This window comes from Salvia hispanica, chromosome 5, assembly GCF_029641045.1.
Source record: "Salvia hispanica isolate PSC_SH4W2 chromosome 5, Shi_PSC_v1, whole genome shotgun sequence".
Lineage (NCBI taxonomy): Eukaryota > Viridiplantae > Streptophyta > Magnoliopsida > Lamiales > Lamiaceae > Salvia > Salvia hispanica.
In genome coordinates, this window is record NC_142696.1 from 43,422,639 (window position 1) to 43,439,083 (window position 16,445).

A 16,445-nucleotide genomic window follows, 5' to 3' on the forward strand; every position below is an offset into this window, starting at 1 on the left:
CCATCAAAACAATTAAACAAAAGCTGATTATTCACCATACCATAGTATGAATTAGTCTCTGCTTAGGTCAAATAAACCAACATGAAAATTGAACCAAAAAGAAAAAAATTCGAACAAAAAAATTGAATGAACAAAAAAATTGTATAGACATCATCATCGTCTCAATTCAAGTGTTGCAAACCAAATTCGGCCGATAACAATTCAAACCAAACTCTCCTCAATTCGAATACATGCACAGAAACCCACTCCATAGTCAAATTGAAACAATTCATTATTCTACTCTCTTCAGCCGTGATAGATATCTCATACTCGTACTTTCATGTATGCGAGTTATAAGAAATATTCTCTCTATGTCTCTTCAATTTTAATTTTAAGTTAATACTTAGGCATAAAAAGAAACATGACAATTTTTACTTTCTTTCTTGTTTCCTACCCTTCAAACACATCACTAATATCACTAGTATCGTATGAGCACCTCGAAAGGGGTAAGATGTGTGGAATAAGTATAATAAATTCAAAGGGAAAATGTATATAGAAAGCGGTAAGATGTGTGGAAAAAGTATAATAAATTCAAAGGGAAAATGTATATAGAAAGATAAATTATTTTCAACTAAAAATAAAAATAAAAAAGTATCATTCCAAAAAGTAATAAATTTCAAAAGAAAAATATATATAAAAATGTAAATTATTTTCTAAAATTTTAAAAATAGTATAAAATACATTCTAAAACAAAAATGTAAATTATTTTCTAAAATTTTAAAAATAGTATAAAATACATTCTAAAACATATAATACCTTCTCAAATATTTTTCCTATTGAAGAATATTTTTTCATAAAAATATGACAAATATGAATATATGATAGTTATAAATTTTACCTCTCATCAATGAAAAAGTAAACATACCTTTTACAATAGGAGTATAGTATACCTTTTCAATACTAGATAATAAACCTTTTCAAATACATAATAATTTCCATAAAAAAAGACAAATATAAGACAATACGTATATAAGCCTTGCCCACGGGCCCTCGTTAATGTTAACAATATCCATTAATCCTACAAAATTTTAAAAAGAAAACCCGAAAAACCCCCTCTCCCATCCGGCCAATACCTAGACCGCCTCCGCCACCAGCCACCTCGCCGACCACCGTCTGAGCTTGGCTGGCTAAGAAACCGGGAACTAGGCATAGTTTAAAGCTCGATTCTGGAATATTCATCCACATCGCAGCTCCTCGCTTCTCTCATCCACAGCTTAGGCGGTTAGGTTAGTCAATGATTTTTTTGTTTGGGCATTCACTAATGTCGAGTCATATTTATTCTCACAAAAATTAAAGTGATTTCTGTGGGGATGTGGGATTACAGTTTAGCATTGTGTTTGAATTTGATTATTGTGTCAATTCTGAGAGTTCAAATCATATCATTTTTTCTCGGGCTGGTTTCCGGGCCCGCCAGCTCTGTCTCTATATATACACGCCTTCAGCCCCTTCAGATCCGCTGGCAATCCTTCCCACGATCTGATCATTTTCCCCTTCCATAACGAGCTAAAATTTCTAAACCAATTGCAGATTCTTCTTCTCCATACTCGCATCACTGTTCAAGCTGCACTCTTCAACTTCCGAAGCATACGGTAATACCGGCTGCAATTTCTTCGTGTGTGTGTTTTAGTGTAAATTTGAATCTATTGGTATACCAAAATGTATGTGTAGCTGGAAAACAGCATGCAGTTTATAGCAATTTCTAATTATTGGAATGCTTAAAATTGTCTCGAACAGTTTGGAAGTTGGAGAGTATAACCTAATTGTTTGAGTAACTAAAGCCATGATATTAAGCATATTTGGTTTTAAGAGATATTTCGAAGCCAATAATACAAATGTGCTACTATATATCATTGTTACTTTTGACCGAGCCCTTCGTGAAACTCGGTCACAGTATGCGCTGAAAGAAATCAGATTGTAAGAGCTTTTATAGAATAATACGGAGTAGTTTACATTCTCTTCTACTCTGCCTTTTGAGACTAGGTTTTGCTGCTTATGATTTGTTTTTTCCTTGACAGCTGATAAAATTGAGAGTCTGAGACATAGTGAAACGTGAACTGGTAAAGTTGATCTTAGGGTACTGTAAGTTGCATAAGTTGGCAATAATGCAAGTTATGCTTTTGGAGAATCACTGAAATGTGTTCGGCTGATTTTTGAGATAGTTGTTTTATAGGATGAATGTTCAGTTTCTATAAAGTTGAAGGAGTCCTTCATGAAAACTAAGTCACTGTATGTGCTGTGCTATAAGCCTATAACATGTTTAAAGGAGAGAATTTGTTAGAACAAAGTTGTTAATCACTAATTTGCTGGATGTTCTGACAGATGAGTTTAGCAGAAGACTCACCCGTACACTCTTCAAGCAGCGATGACTTTGCAGCCATTCTTGAGGCAGAGCTGGATGCTGCTTCTAATTCATCAGGTGATTCTGTAGAAGGTGCGGAAGAAGAGGAGAGTGGTGCTGAAGACAACGATGACATAAGTGACTTTGACTTGGATCATGAGAGGTGTGTTTAATTATCTTGTCCCCATACTGGTGGAGACTTGTCTTGAAGTCATCTGCAAATAATTTAATTGTAGTCTCTAAACTTGCAAAACAACCACGCTAATACCATTTCTTTTACCTTTTTCTAGAGAATATTTTTGAGTGGTGTGTTTATGCTGCTAGTCCTACTTTTGATTATTATGCTATAGTTTGCAAATAATGTTACATAATCATCACCATCAACATGATCTCATTATTGCAGGGTTAAAAGGCAGAAGGTGGAGTTAAACACAGGCATAGTAAATCCACAGAGCTCCTCATCTCAAGGTGCAACCTCAGAAAATATAGGTAGCTTGGTCATTATCCATTGAGATTCTTTTATTCTTTGGTCACTTTACTTGTGTATGTAAAATGATTTGAAAGACTAAAAATTAGTAGAAATCCACCTGGCTTTTCCCCTCTAATGAAAGGGGAGAACATGAAAATAGAAAATGGTTGTAGTAGGGGCTTGATTCTCTTTGTCATTGTTCTATGTCTCCTGCTGAAAGCGCTTTCTTATTATTTGGTTCTCTTTTATGGAAGTAACATAAGTTCACCCACTTTCAGTATCTGATGAAATTCATGTGTATGTTATCATTAATTTTCTCATCACATGGATGACACAAAATAACTTGATTATTATATGTGTATGTAAGAAAACATTACTGGAGTTGTAATTTAGATATGAGTTATGTTGGATAGGTGATTTGCATTTCCACTCTGACTTTTTGTTTGCACCTACCAACATTACAGTTTGAACTCTCATGTCTCCCTGATGTGTCATAGTCTTCATTGTGAATCTTCTGTGCAGTGTCATCGTCTGAGGAGGAAATATGTACACATCCTGGTTTTTTTGCTGGCATGTGTATGAAATGTGGCTTGCGAGCAGATGATGATTCTGGCGTTGCACTTAAATACATTGATAAGGTTCTCTAGAACATCTTGTGTAATTTTCTTACATCTTAGCTATATCTTTTGCTTCTTATTTTGACATGAATGGTGTTAGTGGTCTTATCTATGTTTGCCTAATTCTTTTTGATAAACTTAAACTTCCCTATCTTGTCACCAAATTCTTCAACAGCTGTAAATATATAAGATTGCAATCGTAACATTAAATCTTATGACGTAAATTATTCCCCATGCAGAATCTGAGGCTTGCTAATGATGAGATGACTCGATTACGTGACAAAGATTTCAAGGATTTACTCTTCAATAGAAAGAAGCTTTATTTGGTCCTTGATTTAGATCACACGCTACTCAATTCATCTAGGCTAACTGATATTACAGAGGAAGAAGCATATTTAAACAACCAAAGAGATTCTCTGCCAGGTATTTTCCTTTTAAGATTTTCTATGTTATCTGGTCTGGTAATCTAGCATTGCTGTGATAGGTGAAATCGTTTTACTTTTATGACGGGAGCTGGATTTTAGTTCTTGTTTCAGTTTTAAGACCTGTCCTATATGCTATTTCCTTGCCTCACAGTTTTATAATATTAGATACCTTGAAGACCAGCCTGTTCAGACTTGACAGGATGCACATGATGACTAAGTTGAGGCCATATGTACACACTTTCTTGGAAGAAGCTAGTAAACTGTTTGAAATGTATATATATACCATGGGTGAACGTCCCTATGCTTTGGAAATGGCAGATCTACTTGATCCTGGAAATAAATACTTCCATTCCAGAATAATTGCACAGGGTGATTGCACTCAGAAGTTTCAAAAGGGTCTTGATATTGTTTTGGGTCGAGAAAGCACAGTCCTAATCCTTGACGACACAGAAGCGGTTCGTCACTTGAATTCTGGGACTGTCATTTTAGCCTGCAGTTATAAAATGCTTGCAGTTAGATATCAACTAAGATATTTTTGCTCAATTAGGAGTATAATTTTAATCTTGAAGCAACTTCTTGAATTCACATGAAATTTGTTGTTTGCTAGCACATGATTAATAGATATCCATAATCTGTTTATAGGTTTGGAAAGAGAATAAGGAAAATTTGATATTGATGGATAGATATCACTTTTTTGCCTCAAGTTGTAAGAACTTTGGCTTTAGCCATAAATCACTTTCTCTGCTAAAAACTGATGAAAGTGAGACCGAGGGGGCACTTGCCACTGTTTTAAAGGTGCTTCAGCAAGCGCACAGTTTGTTCTTTGACAAGGTATTGTTTCTTCTCTCTCCCTAATTATTAACTAAGTTTATAGCTGGTTATTTGTTAGCTGCATCTGTTAATTATCATTTTTCTTTCAGGAATGCAAGGATAATCTAGAGGACCGAGATGTGAGACAGGTAACTCTTGGTTGAATGGCTGAAAGGGCTCTGTTCTTTCTACATTTTACACATAGGATTTTCTCCATATGTGCAAATATAACAACCAACTACAGGAAAGTAGAATGGCTCCATTTAGGGCACCAGTTCAAGAAAGCCGAGTCTGTTTAATCAATATTAACCAAGCTTATTTATTAGTAATTCTGATCATATCCACGTTATTATTTATAGATGAATGGAATGTTGTTTGGCACATAAAGTAGCTGAAGTGGGGACAGAGCTGTTATTTACATTGTGGCAATCCAAGTTATTTTGTTCACATCTTCTTCCTCTAGTTCTCATCATGTATCCAGCGAAATATTGCAGTCTTGAGTGATAGTCTACTTATTTTAGAAGTTGCTACCTTTTGACATGTAGATGTTCTGGCCGATACATGAGATTATCATATTTCATGCTTTTCTACTTGCAGGTGCTTAAAACTGTTAGGAAGGAAGTTTTGAAGGATTGCAAAATAGTTTTCACCCACGTTTTCCCAGTCAACTTCACAGCTGAGCACCACCACTTGTGGAGAATGGCAGAGCAGCTGGGAGCTACGTGCTCAACTGAAGTTGATCACTCTGTCACACATGTGGTGTCTGGGGATGCCGGGACAGATAAATCGCGCTGGGCCGTGAGGGAGAACAAGTTTGTAGTCAATCCAGGGTGGATCGAAGCTTCCAACATTTTGTGGAGAAAGCAGCCCGAAGAAAAATTCCCTGTCAGTCCTGCAAGGTGCAAGCAATAGATTACTCCCTCCACTTCTAACCTATGCTTTGTTTTCTAACATACTCGTTTACTACAAGTCAGAATAGACCGTGCTAGTGTTCGAAGGGCAAAGGCTTGAAACTCATTTTGATTTACATTAGCAAATAGTTGGTGAAGATTTTGTAATGACACGATAGGGATTCAATCCTAGCCTTTGCCTCAAGATTTTGTACATCCATAGATATCAATGGATTCGAATCTGGCCTTTGTCTATAGTAACCAGTTGAAAGGGGCTAACTAAATCAGCAATATGGCTTGCAAATTGCCAGAGCCTATGTTTGTTGAATGCAAGTGAGTTGTTTTTATTTCTCTGGGGTAAAATTTTACTAGTACTACTTACTATTTACAGGCTGTGTTTTTTTAATGGCTGAACGAATAGATCCAACTATGGTTTGATCATTTGAAATGAATTAAAAAGGTTGGCTCCTAAATTTTTTATTTCATAGAAAGAGGATAATGGGATAGAATCTGTAATCGACCCATTGACTACATTATATTTTTGAAATGCTGAAGATTAATGGAAATTGAATTGTTTTCTGGATAAAAATGATCTAATCCCTATTAATCCATCACAAATTTTGGCTTCTTCAAATATAACCATCGTACATCAATGACTAATTTATTACTACTATTTAATGTTCTAAATTGACGACTCTAATGACATAAAGTGCCTGCGGTGGAGTATTTGTCCCACGCACAGCCAATAAAGTGGTGCTACGAGATTCCATCTTATGATTTTGGAATAAGAATATAAGATGACTACTTCTAGATAATAATCATTGCGGGACACCGTAATTTCAACAGTACAAAATGTTTAAATTCACAGAGTCTAACTTTCCAAACTAAACTCATGAAGATTCTCATTCTATTGATAGTACTATTACTAGTATACTTTGTCACTATTAAAATGATAGTAGTACATTTTTTTCAATCCGTAACGAATAAGATGATTTTTTAATTTTGAAAATTTTCTCTCGCTCCAGTTAATACATTTAATTACTTTCGGTCTTAAATTAACATATTCATCTCATTTTTCTTTAATTCTTACATCCAACCTTTTGGACTCCAATTGAACACGGTTAACTAATAACCTTAAACTTCCATGTCAATAACAAAATATACTCCCTCCGTCTCAAGATATTAGACCTCTTTCTTTTGGGCACAAGAATTTAGGAGATGTTGCTTTGTGGTGTAAGTGGAGTTGGTAATAAAGTAAATTTTTACCATAAATAGAAATATATTGGGACATCCTAAAATGATATATGGGTCTAATATCTTGGGACGTGGCGTTTCATTTCGGTACACGATTTAAGAAAAATTGTATTAAATGAGTTAAGTAAAAGAAGAATAAACTAGATTATAAAAAGATAAAGAGATGAAGAGAGAATAAAGTAAGGAAAAGTAAAGCAAGTGAGAATAATGTGTTGATTTTTACTTAAAAGAGAAATGACTCACTACTATAAAATATACTAAAATGACAAAATGAATCAACTATTATAGAACAAAGGAAGCATATGTACTATTTAGTACTAAAATGACAAAATGAATCAACTATTATAGAACAAAGGGAGCAGCATACGTACTATTATCTTAGCCGGGATGGTAAATAATAACATCATAACAACACGAGCTAATTATTGACACGTAGACCTACAAAGGCATGGTACATCCGATTGATATATTGGCTACATTTGAACCAACAATAATCAATGGTTGAGATCATTATTGAAGTGATTTATTCCATGATGTTATATAAGAACAAATTTTATGATAAAAGTTAAAACTATGTGTAGATAGGATAGATTATTGGATGCATGTTCTTTGCTTCTATTTATAGAAAAAAGCAGACATTTACTTGATTTATTGCATTCAAGTAGAACCAACTATTTCATTACACATGTCCCTACTCCTTTTTCCCAAATAAAAAAAATTATCCCCAACAAAAAAAAAGTTATCCCAAATAAAGAGAAAAAAACTAATACATTGGGAGGGTGTAGGCGATTAGCCGATTCTTTGTATGGCCGGTGTGGCAAAATTGGCAAACAATAAGTCTTCGAATAAACAGAATATGTTTCAATTTTCGTAATATTCACTATAACATCATTTAGTTATTATTGACATTTTTGGTCTCAGTGTTATCAAGTTCTTCATTTTGCCCCAATAATGCAATTAATAATAAAGCTACAGGTACCAAAAAAAAAAACTATTTAAATACTTATGATGTTATAATAGCAACATTTAAAATCTTATGAATATTGTAATTTTAAGTAAAAGGTAGTACTTCCTTCGTCCCGGATAATTTGTCCTATTTTTCTATTTCGATCCGTTCCACATAATTTGTCTCATTTCACTTTTTACCATTTTTTATAGTGGATCTCATATTCCACTAATTCATTCTCACTCACGTTTTATTATAAAACTAATATATAAAAGTAAGACTCACATTTGACTCACTTTTCATTATTATTTCTTAAAACATGTGCTCGATCAAAGTGAGACGAATTATCTTGGACGGAGGGAGTATAACACTTGGAGTGATATAGAATTCAACTTTCATGTCTAATTAGATAAAGACTCGCGAGCAAGAAAAGCTCTTCGGATATGTCTTGCACTTAATTGGGTATTATTGGCTTATATTAAAAATTTTGATAAAATCTTATCTATGCATTATAAGTGAAGTGAACAAGATAAGATATAAAAATCTCGGTGGTCATACCTGTTGAAACAAAACGAATTGGAAACTGCTACTTACCTGATTTTATTTCACTTCGGCACTATAATCTCATTTGCAATAATACTACTATAACTTGATGCATATTTGACACGGAAGATAAATAAACATAATACAATAAGAACACTCATTTTAACTTAATTTTCTTTATATAACTCCAAAATAGATAAGTTAACTGTACGTAAAAGTCCCGATAAATATCCATTTAAATTTAAGCGGCAAATAGAAATCTTCAAGATTTAATCATTATATCCCAATTCATAAGAAAAATACGTATGAGTGTGCCATCATTGCATGTACGGGTCAAACCCGAGACTGGCTTTGGAACCGGACACCCGATCCGTGAGAGCATGAAGAATCATGTCCATTCATTTGATTAAGATAATCTACGATGAATGCATTTTTCTCACTCAACGAATAAGTAACTTAAGCATGGGGAACGAAATTTTTATTTTTTTTAAATGCAATTAATTCTACTACGAATTCATTGAATTTATGTGTTTAGTGTAGTGTTGTTATGTACTCATGAAAAACATAATTTGAAGATAACTCACCCACATATATAAATATATATAATGGTCTGCCTTTTTTATTGGTGAGACAATGAATATTCTGGCTTTCTTGTCATATTGAATCATTGATGTTCAACCTTAATTACATGCGTTACAAACTTAAAATTCAACTACTATACTGACATGTGTACATATAGTAGAATTTGCACCACATATTGCATTTTATTTTAAAATATGGTGGGTTCTAGGGCATTGATGCATCGCACGTAATTACATACAAATTGATACTAGTAATAGACAAAGACTAAAACGTAACTATCACAACAAAAACATCCTTCTACGTTCTACCATATATAGTTCTTCGTCAACTAGTGTTCAATTTTGTGGAAGATGTCATTTTCTAGAATTTATTTTTTTACGGAATTCACGTGGAGACATAAATCCATGGATGCATATGTGTCATTATTTTATTCGGTATTGATTTAAGTGTAACGATATATTGAAGATATTGTGTTTTATCTAACTGCTATACATGTGATAGTTAATGCTACTATTATAATAATAATAGTATTTGAGTTGCAATATCGGATGGTAACAAATAAAAGAAGAGCCGTGTGACTTAGAGGTTGAGATGCATATATGGATAAATATATCTTATTAATGGGTAACATTTATTTTCTCTACTTACTAACTTTATCCATTGATGTGAGTAGGTTGATGAGGTTTTGCTTTTGGCATAGCTTATTTTTCATCCTATCCTTTGCTAGAGTTTGGATTGAGATCAGATATACAAGGATAGAGTTTGGATTGAGATCAGATATACATTAATTTAACACTGCAATTCAAAATATGTGAGGTAAATTGTCATATTATATTGCGATCTCTTTAAAAAAATTAGATGTTCGCCCCCAACTTAAGGCGCGGCTCCATAATTTCGAGAGTTAGTAACCCGCCGTGCTTCTATGCATGAAGAACAAGTCCGTGCTTGCCTCCAAGAAGACATGATTGAGGAATTGTTTGGTCTCGCACCAACGTTTTCTAGCCTTGACAAACTTCTTCAATAATATAGTTTTTAGAATTTGAAAAAAATTTGGGATCTTTTAAGAAGTACTTTGACATTAAATATTGTTCCCTCGTATTTTAATTTTAAAATCAAAATAATGGATATTGTAAATTAATGTGAGAGGTTTGGGAAGAGGAAGTCTCAATGTATGAGTCGTAAGCAGACGCTGAAAAATATGGAATGATTGATGCGGTAAAAGGAAATTAAATGGCATGGCGAAAGTCCATCGACTGTGGATACTCTAACAACATTAACAAAAGCTCATTTAAAATACTATGAACTGATTAGTTATTATGCTTATGTTGGGACATAGAAACACTCTTAAATCAGACCGCAAAGAACATTTATATTACATACTTTTATTTTTCTGCTGTGTTCTTGCATTATCAATTTCTGAATATGTACACACCTGACACAAAGACATATATCATCATGTACATAAATAATTGGCACAGAAACATTGTACTCCTATGTTGTAAATAATTGTAGTAGTATTATCTGGGGAAGGTAATTTCAGCACCTCAATTGTAATGGAATCTTAATTAATCATAAGATCGTCTCTTCCAAATTTAAAATATTTACATGCTGCACTAATTGAAGCCCTAAAAAGATACTCAAATATTTAAATAAAAAAATAAAATTAAAGGTTCCTTTAGTTTCAATGTATTTGTAATTAATTTTGAATTAATACTATGATAGTGTAGTTAGTGGGTTTTTATTGCATTAATTATATGTTGTAATCAAAATTCAGACTCCTTCATCCTAGTACTCAACATTGTGAAGAAAAAGAGCACTTGATTTGGTGTATTTATTAATCAATGAATTATTGGTTTCCTCTACTCTTGGTGCAGGCCAATAAACACAGACGACATTCACCAAATAAACACAGATCATGCATAAAGCTAATATAATATTGGATTATACTTTATTTATGGAATAAAATATAACTGGTTTTATATCCAGGGATGGCGTGGAGAGGCAGTGTAGATTCCAGGAATGGGCATGGCCCCCATTCTTGACACAATAATTAGAAAATGACATATTCCCTCAATAATTTAATAAAATAGTGAAACTAAATAGAATCTGATGGATTTATTCTGACTACAATAAAGCATCCAGATTCAAATAATTCCACCCCAAAACTCTATTTTTTGCCACACTGTAATCTCAATAATCTCATTGATAATATTAAATTTATTTTCTTCCTATTTTTAGTACTTTGCCTAATTAAATCCTAAAACCCGTCGTATTGGATTTAGTAGATCCATTGCTATCTCTAGCAATGGTTAATTGAGAAACTTTCATCAGTAATTGAGTTTCAATAATCTAGCTATAATCACCACTCCTCCATTCCAATTATATACTATAATATTGTACTAGTACTTACTACTTGTTTTATCATTAAAATAATTATGAATTTTACTCTTTAAATAATGCAGAAATATTAAAAACTTTATTCATTAATACTAGTAATTTTTGTAATCCTTGTGAAAAATCAAATCAGCCTATACAATTGAGACACATGAAAGTGTACAATATTCCTTCAAAGATCAATTGATTGTGATTAAACCCCACAATTAGTAATAGATGGAACGTCTTTGTTATGCATATAGGTGTCGTTACACATCTGATTGAATACACCAACTGATCTAATTAGTTCACTAATATGTAGTGTATATATACTGTTAATCAAGCCTTAATTTCGTAGAGTTTAATTATGAGAAGAATTAACATCATGCCAGAGATCAACCGCAATGCTATCATGAGACAAACAGCAGATGTGATTCTCCAACCAAAATTAATATTTATGTCATGATTATATGAAATACTACTGGGCATAAAAATTATTTTAATATTTTCGATATTAGTATCTCTGAGATGTCAATGTCGCCATAGAATTGGAAGTTTGCAGGGCTTTGAATTTTTTATTTTTATTTTTTTTCTGGTTTGTAACTGCACATGTAGTTTCAGTGGTCACAAAACCAACAGCGCAATAACACTATCAAATCCGAGATATCATGTAATAATATATGTATAAGGAGTATATTTCTTAGTGAATGTATCATATTTTCTGTGAGCAAAATCATCATGCATTCCAGATTGGGCACATTGCTAACTTTGTGATTTTAGGTAATTACATAATTTATGAAATATCAAAGGAAAAAATTAATAAAATAAATCAAAATTAGAGAGTAATGTAAGCAATACGCAAAACAAACTGATTCCGAAAATGTAGCACATAAAATGAAAAATGAATATGATGGTTTTGATGGGTGTGCATCATTGTTGGACAATCAAATCAGATTGGCAATTCCATGTGAAATTCTTGGTTCATCTGTCTTTTATTATATACGTCCTCTCCTCCTGTCTAATTATATTTTGGAAAATTCAAGTTATTTGCAATTGATGAATGGATACTATGTAGTACGAGACTATGACAGATTTTTGAGGTGAACTATGTTTGTAATAAGTATATATTTTTTCAATCATGCCTGGAAAAAAACTTGTTTGCATAATTAACAGTTGATATTTTAATGTTTATAATTAATCTTGTACTATTATTACCTTTTTTAATTAAAATCTATTAATTTCAATCGTGGTAATGAATATAAATAGGATTATAACTAACGAGTTGCAGCACAGTTGACAGCACGAGGCTGTGGTTACAAGTTCAAACTCAGCCATGTGCTGGGAGACTTTTTGACCTTATCTGTGATACGCAAACTCAGATTCAGAACACCGGAAGTCTACCAAAAATTATAACCAAAAACCAAAAATTATAACCAAAAGAGATAGGAGTAAAATTTAAAATTTTAATAGGATAGTGATACATTCAATGAACTACTGTTGATTGACTTGGCTGTCCATTCAAATGCTCTAAAACAAACGATTTTTTTAAAAAATCAGTTATATTTACACAGGTGGCTCAATAAGAATCAGGGCTAGTACTTCTATTTTTGACAATTTATGAATATAGCCTATTGCTATACTATATTTTAGTCAAAATTAATTAATAAATAGTATATGGAATCGATCAATACGATTGGCATTTTGGCAACATAATTCGGCACGCGTGGCTTTGATTGTTTTTTTAGTGTTCAATTGCCACGTGCTCTGATTAAGGTTCACGAACAAGAACATGATTGTACTATTAATTAACTAATTATTACTATTAAACTAAGGTGATTTAAATATGCGCACAAATTATTATGGTTACGTGTTAGACATATATACTTCTAATTACTTTTGTTTTTTGAAAATTCGTTTGGTGGGTGGTTTAGCTTAATAATTAGATGTTGTGCTGTACAAAAGTATCTAATTTGAATACTCCATTAGTTTTGATTAATAATATTTGATTATTCAATAGGGTTGGCAATTGAAATTAAAAATATAACATATAACTGTCCTACATCAATGTCAAGAGAAAACTGAAACTAGTATATAACTCTTATGGACCCCTCTTCCTATCACCAATTGGTTTTAGGATGGAACCCATGAATTTCTATAAGACAAAGACACGCAAGAAATTCAATTTTGTTCCTTGCCACAGATTTTAGCCAAGTCATCAAGTTGTAAAATGAGGAAAATAAGCAACTGTTTATAATTGGTAGTCGCACATAAACATTATTCTAGTTCTGTTAAATTATAGTATTAACTGACAGAATTTGTTTGTCGATAAACCTTAATTTGTAGTGTATTTAATTATTTCATAAAATACAGTCTAAAATCAAGTGACACAATACGATTAAAATGTACTATGAGTAATTGCCCCGTCGTAATATCTAAGGTTTGTTAAGTTTTTGACTTGATTAATTAGTCTTAAATGCCCAATTAGAACAAGTGAAGGTTCAGTGAGCATCCAGGTACAAAATGAAAATGTCGTTGAGATTGAAGATGCATGTTACGTTATTAAATTATTAGTACGAAATTCTACATAAATCGAAATATCAGTTTTTTATTTGACAAAATAGTTTTTGTTGTTCGTTGTAGGCCACATAAATTGAACTGATTATTCAAAGTCTTTTTTTTCCCCCTTTATAAGAGGAATAATAAAAGATCAAATTTGCCAACATTATCAATTTCTACAATTCGATTTTTTTCCTCTTATAACTTTTAATCATTTTCATCTATATTTATCGAACTATTCATATCAACTTATAAGTTTTTTGAATGTCAATCAAGTCAATCCGAAAATACAAGAAGATGATCTAATTAATTTATAGGCACACTTCATAGACTAGTTACGGTCAACCAGAAAATACATCTCTAGTTGGCAACTGTTGACTTGCATATTCAAAGCACCAAATTTTAATAAAATATTTACCAATTATTTTATTAATTAAGATTTTATGTTGAAAAATTAAACAAATTGATAACGAACCCCAAAATTGAATGGGATTTCATGTTTTCAAATATAATTATGAACTTCAAGGGAAATTTCCTAACATGCTCTCGTACGTACTCTTACTAAGAACTAAATTAAATAATTAAATAACAATCATCGTATATCAATTAAGTGTTGATTTCGTATATACATCACACATGCATGCTTTGTCTTTATGTGAATGAAATATCGTATTAGGACATAATTATAAACTATTATTCTCTCCATCTCAATAATGGTTAATAAGTGTTTAATTTTAAGGTGGTGCATAACGAATCATACTATTAGGTATTTATGTATGTCTTGATTTTTTTTAGGTAGTGGTCTATTGACACTAGAAATTTATAGAGAACAAGGTGATCAATTACATTGAATTGAAGAGCGCACTATTCTTATGTATTGAAAGCTAATTAGTTCTTGCAGGTTGAATTGGACTACAAATTAAAGCTGAATTAAAGTAGCAATTATTAGCATGCCATATATGAATCGACCAACCAAAACCAAAATTAGAAGAAAACTAATTTGTTGCAAAACAAACCGCACTAACTAATACACAATATTAAGGAAATTATTACTAGCACTTTAATGAAAAATTTATTTACAGAAAAATTTAAAAAAGGCAATCAATTTAATGAAATTGAAGTGGCTGCTTATTATTGGTTAAACGAGTTAGGCTATCGTTGTTATCATGTGGGTTGGGTGGGCCGTCACAGCTGAATAGAATCTCTGCGGCCTGAATGGGCACACCTACCAATTTATTTAAGTCAATCAGAGCAAATTGCAACTAAATTTCTATTAATCGTAAATTTTAATATTTTTATTATATATAGAAATTACAAGTCGAGGCAAGTTGGAAATTGATTCGATGGCAGAAGATACAAAGAAAGGATAGGTTGTATATACCTAATAATACAGTAGCAGTTTAAAAGTTTTATTTATCAAAAAAGTGAAATAGAGATAAGAAAAATGATAATGTTGTATGTGGGGATGGGCAGCATCTGGTGAAGGTGATTTCATTTGAGGGGGGCTGGGGCCCACTCAACTGTCTGAGGCGTATTCTCCGAAAACAGAAAATAACAAACCATTTTTACTACTATTGGATAATCAAAAATTCAAAAAGTATATTCCACCCGAATCTTCGTAATTATTTTCGGATACCGTATTTTTACTAGTTTTAGACGGTGTAACTCTAAACATATACTCGTATACTAGTTATTAGATTTTTTTTTTCATGTAATTATTCATGAAATTTTTTACATGTCAATTTACTTCTCAGCCATTGAAAATTAGTTTGTTCTACACTTCTACTGTATCATGGTGTCCCAGACAATGTAGATAGAACTCATACGTTATAGCTACTTTTTGTATAAAGTGACACATTCAACATCCATTATGAGTACTTTTGTATAAATTGACAAAATTCAACAGCAATAAAGTATTTTATTTTTTATTTCCAATTTCAATTTAAAGTTTACGTTATGATAAGTATGAGCATGTGATATTTGGCCTTGAACATGAAATATGAATTATGTTGGCATAGAGGTCAAACGATTGATAATAAAAAGAATTAGTCTCATACGGAGTACTAATTTATTATTGAGTTTGAGCATTATATTCTTAATGATTATCGATGATCTATAAAAATATTGTTCAACCATGGATAATAACTGCTTCATCCATAATCTTAGCATATGTTAATGCCACAAATTTGAATGATTTGGCTGACTTAATAGACAATATGCATTGTGGTCCGGATACATTACTGTGAAATTGTGTGTTCAATAATTATATTTGCACATAGAAATAAAAATAACAACAGAAATAGAATACTTTTTACAGTTATTACTACTAAGTTGAAATTTTACAAGTACTAATATAGAGCTCAATATACTACATACATAGAGAATCAATGTATTGCCCGGACTTAGCGCAGTTGGTTCCGGAGAGCAGACATTGTTACAGGCAAACATTATTACAAGGAGAATCAATGTATTGCCCAAATAAAGCACAAATTAACGCATGGTACCCACAGAATTAGCTTTCCAGAAATGAATATACTAAGAAATGCAATTTGCCCAACAACGGTAAAATGGAAAATACCGAAGCGCAGACGGTTTCAGTTGAG

At 32.2% G+C, this 16,445-nt stretch overlaps 1 protein-coding gene across 5 annotated transcripts; it reads left to right on the forward strand.

The window, feature by feature from the left end:
• The first annotated feature begins 1,045 nt into the window (after positions 1–1,045).
• On the forward strand, positions 1,046–5,935 carry LOC125186048 (RNA polymerase II C-terminal domain phosphatase-like 4). 5 transcript variants are annotated; one of them, XM_089057898.1, is made up of 12 exons: positions 1,046–1,265; positions 1,567–1,628; positions 2,055–2,096; positions 2,210–2,265; positions 2,359–2,540; positions 2,781–2,866; positions 3,369–3,484; positions 3,703–3,886; positions 4,054–4,343; positions 4,531–4,719; positions 4,809–4,847; positions 5,296–5,935. In XM_089057898.1, the coding sequence occupies exons 5-12, from the start codon at positions 2,359–2,361 to the stop codon at positions 5,608–5,610; spliced, it is 1,401 nt and encodes a 466-aa protein (XP_088914024.1). In that variant the 5' UTR covers positions 1,046–1,265; positions 1,567–1,628; positions 2,055–2,096; positions 2,210–2,265; the 3' UTR covers positions 5,611–5,935. The 5 variants fall into 5 exon arrangements, with proteins under 5 accessions (XP_088914024.1, XP_047938318.1, XP_047938316.1 ...); XM_048082361.2 differs by lacking the exon at positions 2,210–2,265; XM_048082359.2 differs by lacking the exons at positions 2,055–2,096; positions 2,210–2,265.
• The last annotated feature ends 10,510 nt before the right edge of the window (positions 5,936–16,445 follow it).

What these genes read in the sequence shown, in the direction of transcription:
- LOC125186048 (XM_089057898.1), top strand. Translation starts at nt 2,359, where the DNA reads ATGAGTTTAGCAGAAGACTCACCCGTACACTCTTCAAGCAGCGATGAC. An exon ending in TGCAACCTCAGAAAATATAG is followed by an intron (nt 2,867 to 3,368) that starts GTAGCTTGGTCA and finishes TCTTCTGTGCAG; the next exon opens with TGTCATCGTCTGAGGAGGAA. An exon ending in TCCTTGACGACACAGAAGCG is followed by an intron (nt 4,344 to 4,530) that starts GTTCGTCACTTG and finishes ATCTGTTTATAG; the next exon opens with GTTTGGAAAGAGAATAAGGA.